At 37.5% G+C, this 16,047-nt stretch overlaps 1 protein-coding gene across 1 annotated transcript in view; it reads left to right on the top strand.

The window, feature by feature from the left end:
* The window catches only part of LOC150097371 (multiple coagulation factor deficiency protein 2 homolog), a 67,317-nt gene that overhangs the window by 4,234 nt on the left and 47,036 nt on the right, over window positions 1-16,047 (top strand). Inside the window, exon 2 of the mRNA XM_090407531.1 lies at window positions 1,774-2,051. Within this exon, the coding sequence (XP_090263657.1) occupies window positions 1,783-2,051 (269 nt within the window). The 5' untranslated portion in view covers window positions 1,774-1,782. The remainder of the gene's footprint in view (window positions 1-1,773; window positions 2,052-16,047) is intronic.

The raw sequence follows: 16,047 nt of genomic DNA on the forward strand, positions 1-16,047 counted from the left end.
AGGTGGTATGGCAACGTGACATGAACTCGGTGATTTCGAGAGAGGTATCGTGGGCTGTCACATTGGTGGCATGTCCCTATGTGCCATTGCTGCTAACTGGAGCATCCAAAATCAACAGTTGGTGATGTGATCAAATGGAGATGTTCTAGCATTAGTAGTCCAGGAAAGCACCCATGGTGGCTGTCGAAAATGATTGACAGGGACAGGAGGGTGTTAAAATGGGTGGCATGCCAAAACCGGCTAAAAGCAGCACAAACCATCCATGATGAGTACCAGTAACACTATGGTGAGCAGTAATACTCTACGAAAAGAACTCCATTTTCTGGGTTTCCGCAGAAGAACAGCAGCACACGAGCCGAATATCACAACAACAACGAACAAGGCGGTTTGTCTGGTCTGGTGCAGAGAGCATGTGAACTAGACAATTGACAAGTGGAAAATGGTACTCTGGAGCGATGAATCAAGGTTCACCTGTTTCCAGTCTGATGGCAAGGTGTGGAGGCAGCCTGGTGAATGCTTGTCACCAATGTGTTTTACCCACAGTAAAGTTTGGTAGTGGAGGAGTAATGGTGTGGGGTGCAGTCAGCTGGTTTGGAGTGGGACCACTGGTCGTTGTCCATGGTTCTATGAAGGCAACATGATATTCTGGATAATCAAGTGTTGCCTACACTGTGGATATTTTATGGAATGGACCCATGTTACTATCAAGACGGCAATGCCCCATGCCAGAAAGCTGCAGCTGTTATAGAATGGTGTGAAGAAATAGGTGGTAAATGACCCTGGCCTGCACAGAGTCCTGACCAGAACCCCATCGAACACCTGTGGGACAAATTGGAGCAGCTATTGAGATCCAGAGAAGCGCATCCTCGATCTGTCGCTGAACTCAGTGCTGCTTTGATGGAGACAAATTCCTCTTGATGTCTGCCTCACATTTGCCGATAACCTTCTGCCCTCCCTCAAACGGCATGGGAGGTGATCAGTGCCAAAGGTGGACTTGATATTAGGGTTCATCTGCTGGTATCAATTGTAAATTTCTCAAGTATCTGGACAATTATTGGTAGATAGTGTATATTTTAAGCAGCTTCTTCCAAACCATTCATTCATAGTGCTTTCACTTCACTCCATGCTGCATTTACATTCTTTGTAATACAAAGAATAGTCAGCACAGACTATTCATATTATAATGCTTTCAAAAGCATGAAGGTTTCTCACTCGTAGTAGCTTGGGGGGGGGGAGCATTTCATAAATAATGTCTTGAAGGCATCAATTAGACCCTGGTCCATTGGTTGAAAAAGTGAGGTGTATTTGGTGAACATGGCCATTGTAAGTATGAGTGGTCATAAATCCCATATGTCACGAGTCAAGGACTGACTGTGTGTGTGTGTGTGCGCGCATGCATGTGCACAGAGTTATCCAACCACAGTGGAAGAGTGGATTTTTCTAGTTGGATAACTGAAGACACAATTACAGCTATACCAGAAGTCACTTGACACAATAACCCATACTCATATCATATACTGTGATCTTGCAAGATCATAGTATGTATCATATTCTAATTCAGAAAAAATAGAATTATTAATTTCATTATGATTTTATTTTATAATCCATTAAAAATTAGTTACCTGATTTGCTGTTGTATTAACAAGGAGAATACATATGTATTTTATTGCAGAAACAATAAAATTAGCAGTCTTCATTAAAATTTAGTTTTTATATGTGACTAATTAATTGAACTAGTAAATATTCTCTTTTTTTTTTTTTTCTCCCCTAAAGCAACACATCATGATAAGAATTTTAAAGGCCACATTGCTTGTGATTGGTGCGGCTGGTCATATTAATCCTCATGTTCAACCAGGCAATGTTTTTCAGCAGCCAGGTGAACTTCAGGGTTATCATTCACATCAGAGAGATACTCAGGGAAACCCACCTCATAATTTTCAAGTGAATCAACAGAATACACAAATATATGGAAGCTCAGTTCTACCAAGCACTCAAGAAGATACCTCCCAAGGAAATCTTCTTAGAGATAAAGCTCACATTCAAGATAAAGAGTAAGCTACTATTGTTCTTATTCTTATTATCTTATATGATCTCCATGTAGTTACAAGACTGTCATGAATGACCTTCTTTGTTGTTATGTTCATGTTGTTTTCTTAATAGTGTTCACTGCTTTCTAGCAATGGATTCCACTCATTTACCATTCTATTCATAGGAAAACTTTACTCTTTCTCGTTTCTTACCATATTCTTGTTCTACTTCCAGAGGTGATCCTAGTCTGCTGTCATATGTCATGATCTATGTCATACTGCCGGCCTGTTTGGCCGAGTTGTTAGCATATCTGCTCTCCAGCCAAAAGGCTGCGGGTTCGAATCCCACCATGGGCATGGATGTATGTGCTTGTCTGCAAAAATACTAGTGGTGGTTGTTGGTGGTAGATGCCTTTGGTGTAGGTGATGAAAGTAGTTGGTGGATTGAGTAGTGGAGATGGAGAGTTGTAGAATAGGTGCCCTCCCTTGATGAGTCCTTGGACTCCCTGGAGGTGTCATATAATAATAATATAACCAGCACTCCAGAAATACAACTTAAACCTACTAGCCAACAAAAAAAATTTTAGTTGCCCAAGTTATCAGTCTACTTTATATAAATATTGTTATAGGTGATGGCTGTCATGATAAAACAAAGTAATACATTCTTTAATTCTCATTATACATTACACATAATTATACAGAAATATGCTTTCCTGTAATGTGGGTTTAAAATGTACTCCACAACACAACTCATCACAACTCCATTTGTATCTTTTGTTTATAATGAAGGATGAATTTATATAAATTCTTCATAAACAATAATTTAATATGAAAAGCAAATATTAAAATTCATAAGAAACAAGAAAGAAGGTAATGCCCCATGTGAAGCCAGACTCACTTTTCATGATGTACTCAGTCACATGATCCAATCTTTGCAAGATAATTATATTTTTTAAATAAAAGTATTAAAAACCATTTTTGTTATGCCAAATTTTCAAGCATTTAATTGTACTAAACTAATTCATGTTGTGAACTGTGAAAATAAGCATAAGACTGCTATATTACGATTGTGCTCACTCAAGGTATTTTCAGAATAAGATGTATAGATCAGCTAATGTCTTTTATTCCCTTATAGGGAGTAGGCAAGGCCTTTTAACATTATCTAGCTTTTGGAGACTGAGTAGGCAGTTCAATCTCCACTGGTAGCCGTTCAAAGGTGGCCCATAACTATCACTAATTATAAACAGCAACCAATGAAGAGACAAGCAAACAAGTGCTGCCATCTCTTGGTACCTAACCCTAACATATGTTACTGTCTGAAATAATGTGGGTTCTACAATCAGTTATCTTGAGTTTATGGGACAAAGAATCTAAGTTTCCAGGAGGAAAAAAACCTGCTTCTCCATGCCAGAGATCGACTAACTCGGGAACCAGTCAATGATTACACTTGAACTTAAGTCTATCTTTGGGTGGCCCAGTGCAGAGGATGCAAGCATCACTTCTGCTGAGCTACACTGGCCTCAGATGTATAGATACACTAAAAGTATTTAATTAGATTGTGCCAGTTTTAATATTTTTGCTTATAATGATCTGTTAATGCAATTATATTGTGAGAAAAGTACCATTATTATTTTTTTTTTAAATAATAGATTTTCTATTACATATGCTGTGCATACCGTGTATACATTTAAGGTTAGCATTGAGCTAAATGAATGCATTGATTTGTTTAAAAATTTCTTTATTAGAAATGATGACTGTAATTTAAATGTATTCATCATATGAAAAACTTTAATGTTTTCTTACACATTTCAAGTGTCTGACATTTATTGTTTGCAATTAAAGCACTATAATTATAACATATAATGGCAACTCATTTTTTTCGTTCCATGGCTGAAATGAAAACCCAAATCGTGATGCTTAGGGGAGCATGTGAAGTGAAAAGAAAACTATAATACTGCTGTATTGAGGGGATTTTTGGAACTCGATAGTGGATATTTATGAAATATTGTGTTTGACAGTTGTCAATTGTTATGTTATGGCAGTGACAACTGGATAGCTGCTGGAGAAAGAAGATACAACAGATTGTTTTTAATTACTGTTCCTTTTTTTGTCATTTCATATAGAAAGAGAAATAAAGTTCTAAACTTTAAAGGATGGAAGAAAGTGAAGGTGAATGGTTTACTTTGACCTTTTAGAATGCATTTAGAATAAGGCTGAAAATTCACTTACCATTTGCCTTTGAAAACTTGCCTGTTGGTGAGTGAATTTCTGGAGCCCGGCATATAACTATCTTAATGAATTAATGCTTCGACTCTTCTCATTAACACACCTCAGCTTTCTCTCAGTGAGAAAGAACTTTCTTTGTGAGAGTTTTCTTCAGAGAACTTTGTATTTTTCATCCTCCAAAACAGATAGGCAAATAATGTACTGGCTCTATAGTCTTAGATGTGTTGTCTCTAATTTCACATGTAGTTCCAGCCTCCACCCAATTTTTTCATTAACCTGGATAGATCCAGATGTTAGTTTTGAGAAGGGATTGACAAATATTAGAGAGGCAGTTGAGATTTAGGGAGGGAGGAATTGACAAATATTTACGAGGTTTTTTTTTTAAAATGGTTCCTTTTATTAATTGTTATTATTATTATACAGTTTCTCCATGGAGTCCGGAGACATCGTGGGTGAATCTGCGCTAAATATTTCTGTTTTCTTCACTCATGTCTTTTCACTGTCCTGTTTTCCAGACCGCCCATCACTGGGATCCAGTGCTGAGTTTGTCATATGGTATAACACATGGTCATCAATATATCAGAAATCCTGATGGTCTCGCTGCTTTGATCCCTGTTTCAGCCAAGATTATTTAGTTAGTGGGGTTGTCTGCAAGAGTCAACAGTACTGTAGTAAGTCTCCTTCTCCATAGTCCAGAGACAGAACTTAAGGCTTACTGTGGCACTAGTATGGTTGCTTAGGTTAGGATAGCTAGCCCTGGCATTCCGTTTCTGAGTGCAGCCATTGCTTGCAGAATTGTGGATGTTCATATGTGGTTCTGTTATCAGTGGACACTGTGTGTGTGTGGTAATTCTTCCTCCTTTTAATAATCACTTTTTTATCCTTATGTTTATCTTGGATCTTCAGGCCCCAACCAAGTATGGAAATCATTGCAGCATCAACAGATAATGGAATAAGAAACAGAAAACATTAGAGTGATCCACAAATATATCATCTTTTTTTATTATATATTTAGCAGATGGACATCCAAAATAGAAAATATCGCTCTTTCTTTATCCAAATTTGGTTTACTCTTTCTAAGCCAAAGCATTTGCATTTCAAAAATTATTGCAAGTACATGCATTTATATAAAATACTATAACTGACAGTTCATATATTTAGATGTCTGTGTTTGAATCATTATAAAATTCTCAATATGTACCCTCAGAGGTGTACAGGATATTATGATAGTACTATGAGGGATTTCCAAGTAAAGTAACACATTTTTTCCCCCTTTAGGATGTTTAATAATAGGAAGTTGAAATTATACACCAAGAAATAAGTGAACATGCACCACTTCTCCACAAACTCTCCAACTTTATTGATGCACTTGTCCCAACGATAGATAAGTTTGTCAGTACTAGTAATGAAGAAGTCTGTGCCCACACCCAGTAACCAACATTGCACCACCTGATGAACTTCCTAATTCATAGTAATGTCTTCCAGAAAGGTGTTTTTTGAGAGGGACAAACAAATAGATGTCTGAAGGCACTTAGTCTGGGCTGTTGGGAGGGATGGGGGAGTATGTGGCTGAGCTTCCTGTTGATTACAGCACAATCACCTCAGGAGTCTTGGCCATTTGTGTTGAATGTTGACTTTCAGTTTGTCCTTGCACAGTAAAACTCTGCATTGATTGTTTCTCCCTTTGGCAAGAAGTCCACCAGAATGCCTTGGTGATCCCAGAACATTGTGGCCATGACTTTTCAAATAGTGGGAACAGTTTTGAATTTTTTTGGGAGAAAAAAAAAATACCTGCTTGTTTTGCTAACGTTTCCTCTTCTTCTTCTTATTGTGCTATCTTCTATCGAAGGTCAGCAACCATCTTGGCGAACAAACTGCGCTCTTGTGCTAATCTGAGCAGTTGTGCACTGCTCTTGTCCACGTCTTGATGTTGTCAAACCATGATATTCTTTTTCTTCCTCTAGTTCCTTTGTCATCAATTCTTCCTACCAAAATAGTATGTAGAAATTGGTATTTGCTGTTTCTCATGACGTGGCCAAGATATGATGCTTTTCGTTTCTTGATTATTTGTACAAGATGTTTAGCTTTGCCAATAGATTTTAAGACATCTTCATTGGGTAATTTTTTCTGTCCATGATATCTTTAGCATTCTTCTGTATAGCCATATTTCAAAGGCTTCGATTTTCTTGATGGTTGTCGCCGTCAATGTCTATGTTTCAACTCCATAGAGCAGAATAGACCACACGTAGCATTTCAGCATTCGGCATCTGACTTCCATGTTTAGGTCTTTATTGTAGAATAGTGTTCTCATTTTCATGAAGGACTGCCGTGCAACTTCAATCCTTGTCTTTATATCTATTTCTGGATCCCACCGTTCATTAAGCCAGCAACCATGATATTTATATCTTGACACTTGATCGATATTTTTCCCATTGAGTGTCAGTTTCATTGATGAGGCTGGATGTTTGCTGATGATCATGTATTTTGTCTTGTTGATGTTTATATTTATTCCCATTCTTTGGCTTTCTATGTATACTCTGTCAGTGAGTTTTTGGAGATCCATAATGTTATCTGCAATTAGCATGGTGTCATCTGCTAATTGCAGATAACATTATTTTTATTGGAAGAATGTCCAGAATTCCCTCTGGACATTCTTCCAATGCTTTTTTAAAGATTACCTCTGCGTATATGTTGAACAGGAGTGGTGAGAGCACACATCCTTATCTCACTCCTCTTTTGATGTTAATATCACTGGTGGTAATGTTGCCTAATTGAATGGTAGCTGACTTATTCCAATACAGATTTGTTATTAGTCTTATGTCTTGTTTGTCTAACCTTATTTGTCGAAGGACTTCTATTAAGTTAGTGTGTCTGACTTTGTCGAGTGCTTTTTCAAAATCTCTGAAACACATAAAGACAGATTTCTGTTTTTCTATGCATTTTTGTATCAATATTTGGGTATGAAAAGGGCCTCTCTAGTAGTACCAAAACCATTCCAAAAGCTGAATTGTGTTTCACTTAGACTTTCTTCACTTTTTCTATAAATGCGATTCTGAATTACTTTCAAAAAATATTTTTAATGTTTGGCTCATTAGACTAATAAGTCGGAAGTCACCACAGGAATGAATTCGCTTTGGGTTTCTTTGGGATAGATAAATGTAGATTTGAGCCAATCTGATGGAAATTCATCACTTTCATATATTTTATTAAATAGTTTTTCAAGAAGTTTGATGTTATCTGGTTCTATTAATTTTAAAAATTCTGTTTGCACACCATCTGGTCCACTGGCTTTTCCTGTTTTACTTGTTTGTATAGCATTCTCTATTTCGCATTTCATGATTGCTGGTCCTTGAATGTTATCTTTTATATTTATAGGCTTCTGTCTAGTATCATTGAAAAGTTCTGTTACATATTTTATCCAAATCTGTGCTTTATTCTCTTCTTCTAGAACAATTTTTCCCATTTTCGTCTCTTAGAGACACTATTTGCTTTTTCCTGAGTTTTCTGGAAATTTTGTTGATTTTCTTATACAGATTGAAATTATCATGTTTCTTCTGAAGCAGTTCAATTTCAGTACATAAATTTTTCATCCAATTTTCCTTGGCTTCTTTTATTTTTTCTTGATGATGTTATGTGTTTCTGGATATCTGGCTAGGTCTTTGTTTTTGTACATTCTTCTTGTATCAATAAGAAAAAGAATCTCATCTGTCATCCATTCCTGTTGTTTTATATTATTCACATAACCTTCTTCTTCAATACTTGTTGTTGCAATGGCATTCTTTAAGCTATTCCAAACAGATTCCACTCTTTTATTTTCTTCTATGTTAATCTGTTGTAATCGCAAGTTAAGCTGTGTCTTGGCACTTTTATTTATGTTCGGGTCTTTCAGTTTTTCTACATCAATTTTCTCTTTTTTTTCTTTTGTGATTTTTTACCTGATTTTAATCTAAGACGTACTTCTGCAACTATGGGATTGTGGTCTGATGAGATATCTGCTCCAGGATAAGTCTTTACACTCTTTATATTACTGTGGAATCTTTTATTTATCAGTATGTAATCAATTTGATTTCTGACAACGTTATGTCAGTTATGTTGAGGCGATTTCCAAGTGTGCAGTCTTCTGGGTGGAAGTTTAAACCAGGTATTTGCTATTGTTAGATCTTCTTCCTGACAGAACTAAACTAGGCGATCTCCTCTGTTATTTCTGGTGCCTAAGCCATGTTCTCCAACAATTTCTCCATCATCCCCCTCTTCCCACTTTTGCGTTGAAGTCACCCATCACTATGTTTATATCATGTTTCTTTGTTAGGTTTTTAATCTCTTTTAGGTGTTCATAAAACTCTTCAACATCTTCACTTTTGTCAGCTGTGGGTGCATAAGCTTGGATAATATTTATGTTAACGGGGTTTCCTTTAAGTTGTAACAGCATTATCCTTTCAGAAAATGGAATCCAATTTATTACTGATTTATCGATATCTTCATCTACTATTACAGCTACACCATGTCGACGTTTGTTCTCATCATTCCCAGAGTAATACATTGTTGTATTATCTTGTTGACACTTTCCAGATCCTGGCCATCTTGTCTCGCAAATTCCCAAAATCCGGATGCCCAGCCTCTTCATTTCTCTTGTGGCATTTCTTAATTTGCCAGCTTCATACAGAGTTCTGACATTCCAAGTTGCGATTTTAAAAGTGGACACCATTTTGAGCCCGGAGATTCTTTGCACCCCTGTCCCATTTAAGGGACGCCGGGAACTTGGGGCCAATTGTAAGGGTTTGCTCGCCATGGTTGTTCTGGAGATAATGTAGAGCAGTAGTTTCTCCGTTTGCTTTCTGCTCCGCAGTATTACAGATGTACACAATATAATCATATTTCTATCTGCAAATCTCTGCGCTTTTCCATCATCATTTGGCTTCAGCCTTGTGTCAGTACTGATAATGCTGCTTCCCAATGTCAGGGGCAGTGACCCCAGCAGGTGCTTATTTAATGGCGGCACTACTTGCCATGTCACCGAGTTGTCATTGGGCGTTGTGAGGTTTTAAGTGAGACAGAGTTGCCACTTCTGCTCCCCCACGCCCTGATAGCTCAGTCGCTGAGCTAACAGGGATTGGTCCACGGCTGCTTATTCGCCAGATTGCTCTGCTTATATCGCAGCTAGCCTCCATATCTGAAGGCTGTTCCCCGATCTGCCACCTGGGGATGCAGCCGGTAGTGGTCAGCTCTGCCCCGGGAACATTTTCTCTAACACTCTGTTTAAGTGACCATACCACCTTAGATTAGCCTTGCTCATACGTTCTTGAATGCTAACAATGCCAAGTTCCTTCCTAATATCTTCAGTTTTAATACGCTATTGATGTCATCTGTTCACTCTCCTAATCTTTCTCAGAACTCTCAATGTGGTGATTTCCAAATCACCACATTGAGATCAAATGTTTTATTTCTAACCCAACTCTCAGATCAATAACTTAAAATTGGTTTGAACACTGTCTTGTACACATCTAGTTTAGTGCTTTGACTAATTTCTCTCTTATTCCATATAAATATATTCACTTGACTCCCAGCTTTGCTTATTCTGTTGCCTATATCTCTTTTTGTTATTATTATTATTATTATTACATGAAGTCCAAGGACTCATCAGGAGGGTGCTCCACTGTACTCCACTGCACACAACTACCCTCAACACCATCTACCACCCTTGATTACTACCAATAGTATTTCTTGTCTGTAAATTACACGTTCTGAAGTCTGATTTTCCTGTACAAAGAATGAAAAGCCTGAGTTCCCAGAAGGGAAAACCCTGCTACCTCCATATAAGATCAGCCAACTCACCTTCCAATGAAATCTTTTAATTTGTCATCTACTAAAAACTGTGCCTAAATAGCTATATATTTTACTTATTCTGTATCATCAACAGCATCCTGAGCTTCTCTGTTCAGGATGCTGTTGATGTTCTCTGTGTTCCTGTCTGTTTACATAGTCTTTCTTTTTACTGATGATTTTCATACCAAATTTATTCCAGGAGTTATTCAATAAATTAAAGATGCCAAGAAATTATATTCTTGGTTTCATCCTTTATCCAAGTGTAAGCAAACAAGGTTTGCACGTGAAGTCACTTCATAACTGGGCTACTTGTATATGGAGACTATTGACTTCACATCGATTGCCTTAGTATCCCATAATGCAATGCACATAACCTTATGAACATATATAATGCTGTGCATTATAGGAAGGGCCACTACCCAGACCAGTTTCGACCTTTATTGAGGTTTCAATACTAAGGCAATATACTAAGGCAATACAAGTAGCCCAGTCATAAGTGACTTCACATGCAGAATTTGTTTGCTTACACTTGGATAAAGAATGAAACCAAGAATATAATTTTTTTGGTATCTTTAATTTACAGTATCTTCTTCTCCCATAGTCCTAAATGAACCGTTGGGTCATTCATGGCTGGTAGGTGATATTCTTTGTTAGCATCCTCCAATCATCTTGGTCTCTTGTTCTTGATGTCAGTTGAGAAAGGGAGGAATTTTTCCATTTCTTGATGTTATCAGTCCATTTTAATCAAGGTCAGCCCCTAACCCTTGGTCCCAGAACGATTCCTTCTAGTGCTTGCTTTGGAATGCCATTAGCCCCCACATGTCCGAACCATTTCATCTGTCTTCTTCTGATGACTGTCAGAAGCCTCCTCCAATCATCTTGGTCTCTTGTTCTTGATGTCAGTTGAGAAAGGGAGGAATTTTTCCATTTCTTGATGTTATCAGTCCATTTTAATCAAGGTCAGTCCCTAACCCTTGGTCCCAGAACGATTCCTTCTAGTGCTTGCTTTGGAATGCCATTAGCCCCCACATGTCCGAACCATTTCATCTGTCCTCTTCTGATGACTGTCAGAATATTTTCCCTTTTTCTCCTGGCTTTTGAATCAGTCAGTTTTTGGACATTTTCATTGGTTTCGTGAGCTGTATAGGGAATTCTCAAAAGTCTTCTGTAAGTTTTCATTTCAAAAGACAGGAGTCTCCTCTCATCTTCCCTCAATAAAGTCCAGGCCTCACAACCATACAAGAGGACAGACTTCACCAAGGTGTCAATTAGTCTTAGTCTGGTTGTTATTGCTATTCTGTTATCTCCCCACAATGGTCTTCTGTAGGGCCACGGTTGCCTTAGCAATTCGGTATTTAATGTTGGTTTTTGAACGACCATCTTGACTCAACGTGCTTCCTAGATAAGTGAACTTGTTTGCATTCTCAATTTGTTTATTGCCAATTTGTATCTGTTTGTCTGATTTTGAGGTTATCATTGTTTTTGTTTTTTGTAGGTTTATGTATAATCCATATTTTTTTAATGTTCCGAAAGCACAGCTGGTTATCTCTTGTAATTCTTCTTCACTTTCTGCCAGAAGATCGATATCGTCTGCAAAACGTAAGTTATTTATTCTTAGTCCGCCAACTACTATTCCAGTGTCATATTCATGAAGAGCTTCATCTATGACATATTCCAGAAAACAATTAAAAAGAGGGGACAAGATGCATCCCTGTCTTACCCCCAGTTCTTCCCAGAATGGTTCACTGCTGTAATTTTTAATTTCAATTCTCATATCAGATGAAGAATAAACAGATTTAATTATCCTAATGATTTTGTTGTCAATACCATAATGTTCTAAAATTTTCCATAATGCTTCGTGCCATATTGAGTCAAAAGCTTTTTGAAGGTCTAAAAAGTTGTGACAGATTATTTTGTTATGTTCTATGTATTTTTCGCCTAGTATATGTATTGTAAAAATATGGTCGATTGTACTTCTGGACTTCTGGAAACCTGCTTGTTCATCTGATAGTCTGCTTTCTATTTTCTTTTTGATTCTTGACAATAGTATTTTTAACAGGATTTTGCTTGGATGACTAATAAGGCTTATTGTTCTATAGTTACTACATTTATTGCTGTTTCCCTTTTTAGGAATAGGCACAAGGACAGAAGTCTGCCAATCAGAAGGCCAAGTCTCTGTGTTCCATACATCCTGGAATAAATTATCAAGGTGTCTATGATGATGTCACCTCCTTCACGTATCAGTTTCATTGTGACACCATCAATTTCCGGTGATTTTCCTATTTTTGAGGAGCTAACTGCTACAATGACTTCTTTTAATATCGGGTAATCTCCTTCCTCTGAACTTCCTCGCAAATTTATAGTATAACCAAATGAAAAAACTTTCAACATCTTTCTCTAATCCAGAGTATTTTAGTAATAAGGGGTGACATTTTTTGGCTACTTGTATATGGAAATATGACTTCTGGGTCTGGCTCCCGCTAATGAGACCTCAATAAAGATCGAAACTGGTCAGGGTAGTGGCCCTTCCCATAATGCATAGCATTATACATGTCTGTAAGGATGAGCGAATTGCATTATGGGATACTAAGGCAATTGATGTGAAGTCAATAGCCTCTATATTCAAATAGCCCAGTCGTGAAGTGACTTCAAATGCAAACTTTGTTTGCTTATTATTATATTATTATTTCACACCTCCAGGGAGTCCAAAGACTCATCGAGAGAGAGGGCACCTACTCTACAACCCTGTCTCCACCACTCAAATCCAACTGACCTCAAGTACACCAATGCCATCTACCGCTGACCACCACCACCACTAGTATTTCCACAGACAATCACAAACATCCATGCCCACGGCAGGATTCGAACTCACAATCTTTTAGTTGGAGAGCGGACACGCTAGCCACTCGGCCAGCCAGGCTGGCATACTGGCATACCTTATACTTGGATAAAGGATGAAACCAAGAATATAATTTTTTGGCATCTTTAATTTATAGTATAGCCAAGTGAAAAAACTTTCAACAGTAGTTATTCAGTTTAGTTAGTGCATCCTGCTAACTTGTACTTGATTTATTTAGGAGTATAACATCATCTGCATAGCTGAGATTAACATCTCTCTAGTTTTAATATTAGACCTAATGCTGCTCTTCTTCATATTATGATTCTTATAATGTAGATGAAGAAGAACAGTGGAGATAATGTGCACCATTGTCTCATGTCTGATTTAATATCAGACCATCTTCTTGTACCACTTCAATTCTGACTGCTGACTTACAACTCAAATCTAGACTATTGTTCGTGATAAATATCAAGAACAATATTGTTCATGATATTGTGTCCCATTTATACCATATCATTAAAATATGGTGTAAATGTCCCATTTACACCATATTTTGAACAGTTTTTCTCTTGCTACTTTGTCCTATGTCTTTTTCAGACCTACAAAACTTAAATACAGATCCTTATTATATTTCCATGATTTCTCAACTGTTTGTATTAAACTGAAAATCTGATTTGGGCAACCTATGTTTGGTCTAAACCCAGCTTGTTCTTCTCCAATTTTCCATTTCCAGAATTTTTCTGAGCTTTTTCTCAAGTATGCTTGCATAAATCTTAACAAACAATCAGTAGGTAAATTCCTCTTTCATTCTCACATTCAATTTTATTTCCTTTTTCATAGGTTGTTACTATGAGAACTCAACTCCAATCATCTGGAATTTGACCTTCTCACCAGACCTGTATGTAGTGTAAGCACTGACTTTTATGCCTCCATATTTGAGCATTTTGGTCAGTTATTGTCTACTCTAGCTGCTTTTCCACATTTCAGGTTTTGGTGGCTATTTCTACCTCAATTATTGATATACACTCCTGATTACATTCCTCTTGAATGTTTTTGACGAATGTGCTTTCACTGTTTCATTTAGCAATATTTCCAAATAATCAACTCCAGATATCTAGAATATTATTATTATTATTTTGGTAACATCCATGAAGTCAACAGACTCATCATGGGATGCCTACTCAACCAGAAACATGACTATCGTAATGAACTTTGAAGTTATTTACACTACCTGCATTCACAATGCACTCCAGCAATGCATTCCACTCACTGACAACTCTCTATATAGGAAATCTACTCCTCACTCTTTTCTTCACCACATTTTTGTACAACTTTGAGGGATGACCTCTCATTCTTCCCGTCTTAACATCCGCTCTTTTTATAATACCTTCTGTATTAATCTGATAGAATCCTTTAACTAACTTGAATTTTTTTCCTCCTATTCCCCAACTTCTGTAATTCCCATTCTCTCAAATGCTCTTCATAACCAACCCTCCAGAGTCCTGATATCACTTTGTTCATTTGTCTTTGTTCAATGAATACTCTGAGCCCAGTAGTATATATGTGGTCTGACCAATGCCTTATAGAGGCACCACCTCTTTATCCCTACATGTCATTGTACTTTTTATCATAGCAGTAGTACAATGTGCAGTCTTTGCAACACTTGCAATGTTCCCTCAGAACTTCAGTCCACTGTCTATCATCACTCCTTTATCTCAGATATCATCCATTTTCTCTAATACAGCACATAGCGTTATGTGTCTGCAACCCAAAGTGAGATAGAGGTGAATAGAATGAAATATTTAGTTGGATGTTATAGACCTAGTAATGTGGATGGTAGTGACCATGAAATGTATAATCAAATTAGCCAAGCAAATAAGAAAAGAGTGATCATTATGGGAGATTTTAATTATAGCAACATAGACCGGAATGATGAGATAGCAACTGGAAGTAAATAAAGTAAGTTTCTTCAGTTTTTGAGGGACAACTACCTCAGGTAGGTAACAGAGGGCATGTAAGAATTGAGGGTCTTGGATTTGATCATCTCAGAGAATGTTGTTATAAATGAGGTGTCAAATCACCATCCAATTGGTGAGTGTGACCATGAAGTGATTACCTGGGTGGCTGCCAGCAGTCTGAGAACCTCTGTTAGGAAAGGGCATATGTGGAACTACAAGGCTAGTGATTATGAGAAACTCAGGAGACAGCTTGCGGGTGTAGCATGAAATGAGAAGTTGTCTGGAAAGGAGATCAATGATGCTTGGATATATTCAAGAACTATCTAGTAGAAGCGATGTCTAAATGTATTCCAAGGATCAGAAGGTTAAATAAAGTAGCTGTGATATGAATGACAGAGTAAAAAGGCATTATGGAAGCAAGATAAGGGTAGTGGTAATAATCAATTCCATAAGGATTACAAAGAACAGGCAAGGAAGGTGACTTGGTTGTTGGTGGTTTCTCCCTTCAGTTGTCTCCAACCCTAGGTGACTTTGTAGGCATTGCCCAAAAGTGTTCCTGGTGAGATTTTTACAGTCATTCACCATTGCCCCCCCCCCCCCATTTTATCCGGGCTTGTGATCAGCATATGGCTGGGACATATTCATGACTGTAATCCATGTGTGTTCACATGGATTACAGTTCACAGGGCTGATTTTCCTCTTCTGGGGTACGAAAAACCCGAGTTTCCAGGTGAGAAAACCCCCTACTTTCATATGAGACTATAACTCACCTTTCATCAAAAGAGACCAGATAAAGGTTCCTCACAACACTGACGGGAATCAAACCCAGTTCTTTGTAGCCAAAGGGCTTCATCTATATGTGTGCATTATATATGTGAAATACGGAGGCTCGACTTGGTTGGTATGGGTTGCAAAAGTGAAGTATGAGCAGCAGTTAGCTGATGAAGTCAAAAAGAATCCCTGGGAGTTATTTCGATATATAGCCAGGTGAGAAAACCCCCTACTTTCATATGAGATTATAACTCACCTTTCATCAAAAGAGACCAGATAAAGGTTCCTCACAACACTGACGGGAATCAAACCCAGTTCTTTGTAGCCAAAGGGCTTCATATAGCCAGCAAAAAAATAAATGATTATGGAAGGATGAGATTGATTGGAGAAAATGGTATAAGAA

Source organism: Typopeltis vanoorti, chromosome 17, assembly GCF_054136105.1.
Source record: "Typopeltis vanoorti isolate ZY-2024b chromosome 17, IOZ_Tvanoo_1.0, whole genome shotgun sequence".
Taxonomy (NCBI): domain Eukaryota; kingdom Metazoa; phylum Arthropoda; class Arachnida; order Uropygi; family Thelyphonidae; genus Typopeltis; species Typopeltis vanoorti.